Source organism: Podarcis muralis, chromosome 12 (genome assembly GCF_964188315.1).
Source record: "Podarcis muralis chromosome 12, rPodMur119.hap1.1, whole genome shotgun sequence".
NCBI lineage: Eukaryota > Metazoa > Chordata > Lepidosauria > Squamata > Lacertidae > Podarcis > Podarcis muralis.
Window position 1 is genome coordinate 38782260 of NC_135666.1, and position 13078 is coordinate 38795337.

The window sequence follows — 13078 nt, forward strand, 5'->3', positions numbered from 1 at the left end:
GGTGGAGCACAATAGTTTCTGGCTTGTGGGGATTGCGGGCATGTACATTTATTGGCGCATCCTGCTTTTCATAGCCTAAGCCTTCACAAAGCAGGTAACGAGACAATGAGATATTGCAAATTCCGCTTTGAAACGAGAGGCCACTAAAAACATACCATTATCAGTCATCGTACACACAGACATTACAGGTCTGGAATCAGCAGGCATGGCAGCATGGGGCAAATTCCAGGGTGCTCAGGTCCTAGAGGGCACACCAGAGCTGATGCCAGCATCCCTTTAGGAATTTTAACTCCTCCCCCCCCCAAACTATATATAAATGCTGCTTTAAAAAGTGAAATATACTCAGAGTCGAGTGTGAATTTCATGCTCTTTATTCAGCTTGTAGTAGCAATGAATGAATCTTTCCCCAAAACGTCTAGCTATATATATATTATTTACACAATGGGCCCCGCGTGATTGGCTAATTCTGGGCTGCTCCTGTAGGCCAATCAGGTTACGGATTCGCTTCATCCAGGAGCCTGATTGGCTGCTCCTGCAGGCCAATCAGGTTGCTGATTCACTTCATCCAGGAGCCTGATTGGGTGGCTCCTGTGGACCAATCAGACTGCTGTTTTCTGGATCCTATTGTTGTAGGATTCAGCTCAGTACATAACAAAAAGATTCAAGCAAAGCATCTTAATTTTCCCAGAATGCCTCTGGGGGTGACTGCAGCAGCTGCTTCATCTGCTTTTCTTATGCTAAACTGCCCATCACTACCTCAGCTTCTGGTACACTAGCTGGGGGATGCCACTAGGGTGTCGCTGGGTGGGACCTTGCCTCAAAGCTGATACCAGTCCTGGTAATTAATCTACAGTTCCGAAATGACCTTACATCTAATGCATATACCTCCAAAGGCTCACCAATTATCACAGTTCAAAAACCAACCCTGGCACTTACTTTTTCCCCCTTTGGTCCCTTCACGCCAGGAACGCCTTGCGGGCCCTAAAAATAAAAAAGAGAAGAAATGGGACGTTCAACGTTGCTGATAACACTCCTCGTTTGTTCTTCTGCTCGCCTCAGCGTCTTTCGCCTGTCAGTTGTGACAAAGTAATCAGAAGGCTTCCTACTTTTTTTGTTGCCAAGGATCTCTACCATGTTTCAGCCTCTTCAGCCCATCTCAGATCAGGACCGAAGTTCTCACACGAAGCTCAGTTCATGAGGGTTCACATCTGTCAGTCTCTACTGTCTAGCTGGATTTAATTTTCAGCTGCACGCACTACAGTTCCATTTAGGCAGGAGATAATGAGGCGCAGCGATGGGTCAGGTGATGAGGGGTGGAAGGATATAATGGAAAAGCAATCATGGAGTTTGGAAGAAAAGTCGTTCCATATTAGGAAAGAAGGTGTGAGAGTAATCAAAAATGTGATTCCATCCATCTGACCTGATACAGTCCTAGGAATTGTAGTTTTATGCTCTAATTTTACCTCTGAAATTTCTTCTGGGTTCTCTATATTCTTTTGTCTTCTCTATATTATTGAATACTGGATGATATTTAATATTCCAATCTTGGCTTTGAATTAAATAAAGCTATTCTGTGAGCTATTCCGAAAAAAACGGTCTCCTGCGAAAAGACTGGGAGAGTGAGAATTTTCTCATCATTCTTTTACGTCACACTGAAAGGATTCAAGTGGAAGCAACATAATACACCTTGCCATTAATGAGCCTTGGTTTATTTATCATTACTAATCCAGAAGTCACTTGTAATGCATATTTAAATGAGGTACCATACTGCACAGGGGGTGAGGAATCCCAGCTGCCGTTATGTTCTAACCTGCCACAGTATTGAAGAATGAAGGCCTTCTCAACTGTATGGAAAGAGGAAAGACTGAGGAACCTGTCTAAAGGATCTGAATTGGGGTGTTCTAAAAACAAGTACTGGGACGCAGGTGGCGCTGTGGATTAAACCACAGAGCCTAGGGCTTGCCGATCAGAAGGTCGGCGGTTCGAATCCCCGTGACGGGGTGAGCTCCCATTGTTCGGTCCCAGCTCCTGCCCACCTAGCAGTTCGAAAGCATGTCAAGTGCAAGTAGATAAATAGGTACCGCTCCGGCGGGAAGGTAAATGGTGTTTCTGTGTGCTGCTCTGGTTCGCCAGAAGCAGCTTAGTCATGCTGGCCACATGACCCGGAAGCTGTGCGTCGGCTTCCTTGGCCAATAAAGTGAGATGAGCGCTGCAACCCCAGAGTCGGCCACGACTGGACCTAATGGTCAGGGGTCCCCTTTACCTTTACCTTAAAAGGAAGTACTAACCTGTGGCCCAGGAGGTCCTGGAGGGCACAGAGATTCTACACATGGAGATTGTATTATCTGAAGCTCTTGACATAGGTTTTTCAGGTTCAGAGACAACATCTAAGAAGTTTTAAAAAGGGAGAGAGATCACTAAATACCACAGCAGAAGAGTAAACCTTTGATCAAGGACACATTTTTTAAACACCCTCTTGCATGGCTGAACTAGATTTTCTTCATCTGCACTTCTCCATCTTCCATACAGTACTGTTGCAAAAGGAGTACTAGTACTCCAGTACAGTGGTACCTCGGGTTAAATACTTAATTCGTTCCGGAGGTCCGTTCTTAACCTGAAACTGTTCTTAGCCTGAAGCACCACTGTAGCTAATGGGGCCTCCTGCTGCCGCTGCACCGCCGGAGCACGATTTCTGTTCTCATCCTGAGGTAAAGTTCTTAACCCGAGGAACTATTTCTGGGTTAGTGGAGTCTGTAACCTGAAGCGTATGTAACCCGAGGTACCACTGTACTAGTCTTTCCAGTACTATATGGCTCATCCTCCTCAGCCCAAGTAATACACAAGGCTATTTTGTTCCTAGCTCAATTTCCAAGTAGCAGATGTTCCCAGAAATAGCTTCTCCTAATAATTCATACTGCATGAGAGTGCAACACAGACTGCATGACTAAAAGAAGCCAAATTCTGCTCCTTGGCAAAGCCAGTGGGGAAGAAGTTGTATTAGATGGTGGATAAACACAGAAACTAAATCAAATTATTCCATCTATCAAATAGCAATTATAGGATGTATAATTATATATATATATATAAAACAAGAAAGGACACAAGACCTAGATTTTATTCCCCCTCACAAGTTATTGTTTGCTGAACCGCTAGTGTTTGCTCATCGAGAAGACTGCATACAAATCCAGCTGTGCTATATAATTATTATTTTTTGCTGCAGCTGAAATGTACACAGCAGAAAATCCTATGCTCCATGCCTTTAGGATTCCCTCTTGATGGCTACACAAAATTACATCCTTTACTCCATCTCTCATTTCCAACAGCAGCTTAGGACCCTCTCGAAACATGTACCGAAAGGTGGGAGAAAACCACAGTATTATCATTCTCTCAGTTGGTAAGAGTTCAAATGTTTTTGGGTGGGGTAAATGGCAGAGCAGTTGGATGGAAATTCTATGGTATCCCAAGCTATGGCTGCTCACGTGGGAGACCTGACTTTTTCTCTCCTCCCTTCCAGATCTGGTGTAGTTTCAGGAACATCAGGGTAAAATTGGGACTTTAGGTTCTGTGGATTCAAGGCTACCCCTCTCCCCTCCATTGGTGGAACACCTATGGAGTTTTTTTGCGGGTGCACTGGAGGTCTCTGACGGCCTAAGTGCGACCCCACTTACTACTACTACTACTAATAATAATAATAATAATAAAATATTTTACACAGAAAACTACAGGCTTTAAATCCCTCTTGCAAGTTAATGGAGATGGGTTTTTTGAATACGAGGGAAGTCATTACATCAGTGGCTGCAAAAATAGAAGAAAGGATGAAGATCAGAATTGCTGTATTTGGATTATATATGAGATTATATGCAGGATTTAGGAATAATTATCTCCGGATGATCAGAACACGGGAAATCACTGAATTTGTTGAATTTGGAATGTATAATTAGCTGTATAAATTGTATTATGATTTGGCATGATAATAATGTGGCCCATATTGGAGTTGTTAATGAAAAATTACACACACACACACACACACACACACACACACAATAATTTATTTATTTATTTATACCACTACCCATCTGGCTAGGTTTCCTGAGCCACTCTGGGCGGCTCCCAACAGAATATTAAAAACATGATAAAACATCAACTAAACAGGGTTGCCTTCAGATGTCTTCTAAAAGTCAGATATTTGTTTATTTCCTTGACATCTGATGGAAGGGCGTTTCACAGGGCGGGCGCCACTGCCAAGAAGGCCCTCTGCTTGGTTCCCTGTACCTTCACTTTCTGCAGTGAGGGGACCACCAGAAGGTCCTCGGAACTGGACCTCAGTGTCCGGGCAGAATGATGGGAGTGGAGACGCTCCTTCAGGTACACTGGGCTGAGGCCATTAAGGGCTTTAAAGGTCAGCGCCAACACTTTGAGTTGTGCTCAGAAACGTACTGGAAGCCAATGTAGGTCTTTCAGGACCGGTGTTAAATAGTCTCGGTGGCCAAATCCAGACTTCCACCTCCCTCTTCACTCCAGCAATGGCACGTACTCCACAGCCACATTCAACAACCCCTCGGCAGCCAGCTTTTGAGTTGCATCTTAATTTGCTTTATTTCACATTATGTACCCTTGGCACAAAGTTCAACGATGCTGTCTGACTTGAAATTCTCAGCTTCTTTATACAGATTTTACAAAGAATGGCATTCCTTCATTTACTGGACTTCTTCCCAATACGTATGCTCTAAATTTCGACCTAGCAATTACAGCGAGGGTGACTGATTGAGTGGTATAAAAGGGAGAGAGATTGATTTTGTACAATTCTTTGTCATCTGCCTTCACTTGCAGTAAAATGCCAAGTGACTGCCAGGAAATTACACAACAGGTTTGTGGCTCTTGAGGTATTAAAACTAACATCATATAAGGGAGTGAGGGAAATTCCAATAGGCAACCGTGCAAAATATATCAGGAGCTGGACTGTCTCACAGAACATTTTGTCAAGAAACAGGGTCACCTTGGTATTCCAATAATTGGAGATCCATGTGCCAACAGAATTTGAGTCTATGTCATCCCCCCACCAGTGGTATACATTAGAAGCCTAATGACCAACACAAATGCTATATTGTGTGACGTGTTAGGTATGTTAGGTCAAACTTTTATGGACCGTGTACTGAAAGTTGTTGAGGGAAGGTAGGGTTATGAGGGTAGGAAGCCTCAGGAATCACAAGAAGTTTTTATAATATATGGCAGCTACATGTACACATGTATACATGACATGAAGCATATTTTTTGACCCACCTCCGATCCTCAAACCTGTACCTTCTACATTTGCGGCACAATCTTATCTATAGGTGTCAAAGAGATAAATTATTCTATGACATACGAAGGCAGCCCTGTTTGGGGAAGTTTTTAATACAGTGGTACCTCGGGTTACAAACGCTTCAGGTTACATACACTTCAGGTTACAGACTCCGCTAACCCAGAAATATTACCTCTGGTTAAGAACTTTGCTTCAGGATGAGAACAGAAATCGTGCTCCGGCGGCGCGGCAGCAGCAGGAGGCCTCATTACCTAAAGTGGTGCTTCAGGTTAAGAATGGACCTCCAGAACAAATTATGTACAGTGGTACCTCAGGTTAAGTACTTAATTCGTTCCGGAGGTCCGTACTTAACCTGAAACTGTTCTTAACCTGAAGCACCACTTTAGCTAATGGGGCCTCCTGCTGCTGCCGCGCCACCGGAGCCCGATTTCTGTTCTCATCCTGAAGCAAAGTTCTTAACCTGAAGCACTATTTCTGGGTTAGCGGAGTCTGTAACCTGAAGCGTATGTAACCTGAAGCGTATGTAACCTGAGGTACCACTGTACTTAACCCGAGGTACCACTGTATTTGATGCTATGTTGTGTTCTTTTATATTATGTTGGAAGACGCCCAGAGTGGTTGGTGCAACCCAGTCAGATGGGTAGGGCAGAATAAATAAATGAATAAACTGATTGATTGATTGATTGATTGATTGATTGATAATGACACTCACTGGGTGATGATAGGGCATCAGCACCAGTGGGTGTAAGTACAGCATTAGTGTGAAACAAGAAGCCTGGCAACGGGTGGAAGGATCTATCAGCTTTGGTTTTTTCAGTTCTCTCAGTTTTCCAATCTTAAAATTGGCTCTCCACATTTCTGTAGCAATTTGCGAATTTCCTTTTTGAAAATCCTCATAAACATTCATCTGTATTTTAGTTTGAATTTCTCCAATAAACACATGTCTGTATGCAGCTTTAACTAGTATACACATTTTTTTGCAAGCAAGTTATCCTCATATAATGCACTTTCGTTATTTTCACTAAAACATTCATTTTTATGCATAATTTTCACTAATATATGCATTTTTGTAAACACAGCTTGCCTAGAGAACTGCATCGCCTCAAAATACCATCCAAGGTCATGTTGTTGCCTACAGATGTGTTTGGTGGGTTTTTAGTTGGTTCTGTTGTAAAAATCAACAACATTTAGGTATGTAAAAATCAACAACATCCATGAGTATCAGTGCCTTGGATCCTTGTTCTTGGAGGTGCTGGCAAGCACTGGATCTACAGATTTTGTTGTGAAATCTACATATGTAAGCTTAAATCCCATCATAATTTTTTTAACACCCTGTGTAAAATCATATCAGTTAAAGAGGATCCATTTTGCCCACTCTATGGAAAAGCAAAGTCTCTTTCTCTCTCTGTTTTCTGTGCATGTGTGAACACACTTTGTCTTTTTAGTTCAGGGGTCAGCAAACTTTTTCAGCAGGGGGCCAATCCACTGTCCCTCAGACCTTGTGGGGGGCCGGACTATATTTTGAAAAAAATAATAATGAAGAAATTCCTATACCCCACAAATAACCCAGAGATGCATTTTAAATAAAAGCGCAAATTCTACTCATGTAAAAACACCAGGCAGGCCCCACAAATAACCCAGAGGTGCATTTTACATAAAAGGACACATTCTACTCATGTGAAAACATGCTGATTCACAGACCGTCCGCAGACCGGATTTAGAAGGCTATTGGGCCAGATTCGGCCCCTGGGCCTTAGTTTGCCTACCCATGTTCTAGTTGTCTGGGGCGGGGGGGGGGGTGAAGGCAGCCAGTGGGAATGTTATCCTTGTTTTCTCTCAGAATTCCAGATGTGCCCACAAGCAACCCCAGACCATTAAACAGATTGCATTTTGCACCTCTGATACATTACATCTCTGGTCACCAAGAGTTATGTCACACTTTCTGTGGCAGGGCAGTTTACTGCAACTGCTAAGGAAGGATAAGCTTACAGGAAAAAAAACACTTGAAGCCATACTTACAGAATTCCATCCCTGCCTGAAGTGTGGTGGAGGAAATAATGGCGGTGGCGGTGGAGGAGGAGGAGGAAGGGCAAGAAACGAGCACACTCTGTTGTTATTAACCTGCTTCTTCTGGTTCAAGCAAGGGAAGGCTGTTGGGGGGAAAATACTTGTCTATTAATTACGGGCTAAGAATTAATTACGATTCTTTAAAGAATGAAGGAGGCGGCTTGAGCACAATAAAATTCAGCATGTTTGCGTCACAGAAATGCACTCCCACCACTCAAGGTTTTGCCAACTATGGCAGCTAAGAAATCCTCCAGTGACAGTCCACAATATTTTGCTACCTGAAAAGGTAAAAGGTAAAGGATCCCTGCATAGTTAAGTCCAGTCAAAGGGGACTATGGGGTTGCAGTGCTCAACTCGTTTTCAGGCTGAAGGAGCCGGCGTTTGTCCACAGACGGCTTTCCGGGTCATGTGGCCAGCTACTAAACTGCTACTGGTGCATGGAAGACAATGACGAGTGGCAGAACACACGGAAACGCCATTTACCTCTCCGCCGCAGCGGTACCTATTTATCTACTTGCACTGGCATGCTTTCAAACTGCTAGGTTGGCAGGAGCTGGGACAGAGCAATGGGAGCTCACCCCGTCGCAAGGATTCGAACCACCAACTTTCTGATTGGCAAGCTCTGAACGCAAATGGCGCCCTCTCTGCTACAGCCAAGTCTTGCTGCGCTGTTCCTGAGATCCACAGGACCATAATCTTGACCCTGTCATTGCTGCCCTTCAGACAGGAACCATAGTTTTGCCCCAGCTGTCTCTTTGCCTAAAATGATAGTAGGTGATCTTCAACAAAGTCACACTCAGAGCAGACCCCTGAAATCAACATAAGCTTGTCGATTAAATGGGTCGACTGTGAGTATGACAAACATTGGCTATCACCCACATTTTGTGAAATTCCTCTTGTTGTTTTGCATTGTTGCTTAGTATTGTTTACTTGCTTCAATTGTGTTTCTTGGAAGCCCCCTGGAATATATTTTATACAGAAAGGCAAAACATAGATTAAATGAATTACAACACTTCTGGAATATTTGCCCCGGCAACCTTTCCAAGCTGAAATGATATATATTTTTTATTTTTTCTTAACAGCAACAGCGCTGTCATCAATACAGATCAGAGTTACTAAGGGCATCTCCAGACAGCCTGTTATTCAGTATTCATCCTGAATTGCTTCCACAAAGTTTACATGCAGGTTAAGGTAAAGGACCCCTGAGCATTAGGTCCAGTCATGACCAACTCTGGAGTTGCGGCGCTCATCTCGCTTTACTGGCCGAGGGAGCCGGCGTACAGCTTCTGGGTCATGTGGCCAGCATGACTAAGCCGCTTCTGGCGAACCAGAGCAGTGCACGGAAATGCTGTTTACCTTCCCGCCAGAGTGGTACCTATTTATCTACTTCTACTTTGATGTGCTTTCAAACTGCTAGGTGGGTAGGAGCTGGGACCGAGCAACGGGAGCTCGCTCCATCGTGGGGATTCGAACCGCCAACCTTCTGATCGGCAAGTCTGTGGTTTAACCCACAGCGCCACCCACGTCCCTACATGCAGGTTAGATTACCGAGCATTTGTTCTGATTTGTTTGTGGGGAGGTTATACAATGATGACCATTCATTCTGAATCCACCTTGATTTGCTTGTGTAGTATTTATACATCTTTCTGCATTCATCCCACACTTTTTCATTCATTCTTCCAGCACTTTACTAACCACAAAAAGTATGGGGATATGGTGGGGAGATAAGGAGACTTTGTTGTGCCAAAGCAACTGAGTGCTTCAAAATCCATTTTATTTGCTTAAACCCAGATTTCCATTATACACTTGAATCCCTCCCACAAAATACCGACAGATTGCACACACACACACTTTTGAAAAGAAATGTGTTATGGTTTTGTCATGCATGCCTACTACCCAGGCCCACTTCTTGTTGTTTTCAATTATAGCCAGAATGTAGGACCAGGATTTTTGGCCTCTGTGCAGAGCTGCAGTTTCGGTGAGCCCGTGGCAATAAAGCATCACTGAAAAATCGTTTCAGCTCTTCCACCTGTTCAGAGAAACCCCGGCAACCTTTCCAAGCTGAAATTCAGTGCAGTCACAAGACAAATGAGTAACTGCTATTAAAAGGCCAACGTATAATATAACTGCTATGATCATGTACTCAGTAGCATCTGTGCTTCCCTATGGCTCAGTATCAATTCCAGGAGTTCCCTGACAAGAAATGCTGCCTTTATCTCAGATGCTGCCCTACTGTTCTCTCACAGACTATGCAGAACGAGGGCCGGATTTAGGTTTGATGAGGCCCTAAGCTACTGAAGGTAATGGGGCCCTTTACTTTATATGTCCAGCTGTCCTTTGTCCATAACAAATTGTCGCTGTTTTTTTTTGTGTGTGTGTGTGTGTGTGTGTTGAATATATGCTATACGGTAATCTATCGGCCTAATAGGTCCATACACAACACAAAACACTGTTGCTGTAGGTAGGTTTTATATTATTTGGTTTTTTTATCTTATATTTTGGAAATGTATATCCAGTTTTTTTTTTGTCCTTTACATTTTTGGGGGCCCCCAAGAGAGTGGGGCCCTAAGCTATAGCCCTAAGCTATATATATAGCTTATACGTAAATCTGGCACTGTGCAGAACCATAGTCTTTTCTTGCTGGATGGGCATAAGGGTCTATAGCTGGGCAACTTTGCTGTAGCAGCTACAGTGCAGCTCCTACAGTATTATCTGCAATATTACACCAGTGGCCAAAACTGTGGAATCCTTTTGGGAAAAGTGTGTTTCCTTTTTGAATATTGTAGAGCATACGCAGACTTTCTGGAAGTATCTGGTTGCAAGCTGACTGGATGAACAGGAACAAAATGCTGCTCACTAGTAACTTGGTTACTTGTTGTTGTTGTTTAGTCGTTTAGTCATGTCCGACTCTTCGTGACCCCATGGACCAGAGCATGCCAGGCACTCCTGTCTTCCACTGCCTCCTGCAGTTTGGTCAAACTCACGCTGGTAGCTTCGAGAACACTATCCATCCATCTCATCCTCTGTCGCCCCCTTCTCCTTGTGCCCTCCATCTTTCCCAACATCAGGGTCTTTTCCAGGGAGTCTTCTCTTCTCATGAGGTGGCCAAAGTATTGGAGCCTCAGCTTCACGATCTGTCCTTCCAGTGAGCACTCAGGGCTGATTTCCTTCAGAATGGATAGGTTTGATCTTCTTGCAGTCCATGGGACTCTCAAGAGTCTCCTCCAGCACCATAATTCAAAAGCATCAATTCTTTGGCGATCAGCCTTCTTTATGGTCCAGCTACAGCAGACTCACAAGTTACTATATACAAGATACAGAATCAATAATCCAGGTGTTTTGCCGCTCATCATCGGAACACTTGACCACGGCAGTCACGATTTGCGCCATCTGCTTCTTTTTGCCATACTTTATTACAACAGCAGTCATAAAGAAGAAACGTGAAACACATAGGGAAAAAATGAGATGTACAAAAATTCTCAGCATGTCAGTTAATACTTAACTGGATAACCTTTAGCTTTAATTATGGCTTTACAATGCCTTCTCATGGAGTGAACCAATTTTTTTTTGTTCTGCAGCTTTAATAATGTGAAACCAAGATTGAATTATTGCCTCTGTTAATTGGGTTTTATTGCTGGGTTGCTTCTGACTAACAAGTTTCTTTAGTTACCTCAATTAGTTTCTTTAGTTTCCACAATTTTGGCCACTATCGATATACTTGAGAAATTGGTTTTCAAATAAATAGCTTTTTTTAAATAATAATAAAAAAAGATAAGGTAAAGGACAATTTTGGCCAATAGTGTATATCAATATACTTGAAAAATAGGTTTTCAAATAAACAGCTTTTTAAAAAAAAGATAAAGGAAAGGACAAAGGATAAAGTGAAAAGGACAAAGGATAAAGTGAAAGAGGTCATCTCTCCCCTTCCTGAGGGCCTTTATGACAAGGCCAAAACTGCTAGACAAAGTGAGACAGCCAAGTCAGCAGCCAGTAAGTAATAGCAAATTGTCCATTCGTTCATTCATTCATTCATTCATTCATTCATTCTCTCTCTCTCCATAAATATACATACTGTACCAACACAAACAACATGCTATCCCTACCTCCCATTAGAAACCTGGACATTCTCTTGCCCTCTTGTGCCTCAATTCGCCTCAACACCAGTGAGCATGCATTGATGACAATGCCACAAGCACACATTGATCAGGTGTGGCTTAAAGACATCCCCACCCTGTCAATGTGCCCTGGTGTGAACATAAACAGAAAGGAATCTCGTGCCAATGAAGCCCTGCTGATGTGAGCAGCTAGGGGAAAAGGAAACAGGGATATCCAACAACTTAACATTACCACCTTAGAGCCCAGTGAACACACCCTTACCTTTCTAAAACTACCTGCGTTTTTACATGTTTGTTCTTTAAATATTCTTTAAATATCCAAGCAAAGGTTTCCACTCCTCCTTAAAGTCTGCCTCTTCCAAATGTGAGATTTCCTTGACAGAGAGCACACTAGAGACTTGGGGTATCTTTGTCATGTATGGTTGTATTCAGGGTGGATTTGATTTAAATCAAATCGATTTAAATCATGATTTAAATCACTAGTCAGTAAGACTTGATTTAATTTAATATATTTTTTTTTTACACAGAAAGACTCATTCTTGCTGGTGTAACCTTAATATTTACAACCAGATGAAGGTTTCATTTTTGGAATAATAAATTTCCAGAGCAGTTTTTACAGTTATATCAAAAATTACTGATTTGGTTATACAATTAGAAATGCACAGACCGATAATTATGAAATTACTGTGAGGTTTAATAAGTTAACTGTTTATATTTGGACAACTTTTCTGCTGTACTTCATTGGAAGGAGAAAAATAATCATTTCCTTAATAACAATTTAAACAATTTACTGAACTAAAACAATAACATTATAGCATATGTATCCATGTTTGTTAACTGATGTTGTTAAATAATTGCACACATGAAAAACTTAAATCCTTATTTCCTGATGAATAGCCTTTGGACTATAATGTGACTTAAATAGAAAACTATCTTTAGAAAGATTTTTCCTCCAAAAGCATTTTATTTAAAAAATTCAATTTAAATCAAAAAATCCGATTTTTTTTTTTAAAAATAACCATTGATTTTTATCCACCCTGGTTGTATATAAAAACCAGCAGGTAGCATTACATGACCCCACCAGCCTGTACACAGCCAGGCAGCATTGGTCCAGTCCCTCATAATCAGACCAGTCCCTCAAAATCCTAAACCAAATTTTAAAAATGGCTGCTTCACCACTGTTCTGGCGAATCCTCTTGACATTCAGCCTGGGCAACCCACGTCAAGCCCCCTGTCCCCGTGCAAAATGTCCTAAATTGCTCAATCGCATCTCTTGTAATCATTTTACATAACAGGATAACATGGATCATAGCACCATGTACCACAGGATTAAAAAATACCGCATATGAAGAAACCATCAAGGTACAATACCGTAATGATTATATTTTTAGAAAGAGATGCCCCCCAGATAAAATATATTAAAAGGCTCGTCTGTGCATGTTCACACCTCAGGACCTGTTGTTTTGCGCCCAACTGCTGCTAACTGCTACATAACCATGTGGAAACACAGACTCGCAGTCATGTGTTTGATCTTGCAATATATAACACCCAGAAACATTTCCTCTAAAAGCGATGCTTCAGCAGCAGCAAGAAA

The 13078-nt window shown here is 42.3% G+C and overlaps 1 protein-coding gene across 1 annotated transcript in view; it reads right to left on the reverse strand.

The window, feature by feature from the left end:
* Positions 1 to 13078, reverse strand: part of COLQ (collagen like tail subunit of asymmetric acetylcholinesterase) — a 39436-nt gene that overhangs the window by 22065 nt on the left and 4293 nt on the right. The window contains exons 2-4 of the mRNA XM_028750865.2: positions 7322 to 7452; positions 2289 to 2387; positions 937 to 981 (exon numbers count right to left, since the gene is read on the reverse strand). Coding sequence (XP_028606698.2) covers positions 937 to 981; positions 2289 to 2387; positions 7322 to 7452 — 275 coding nt within the window. The remainder of the gene's footprint in view (positions 1 to 936; positions 982 to 2288; positions 2388 to 7321; positions 7453 to 13078) is intronic.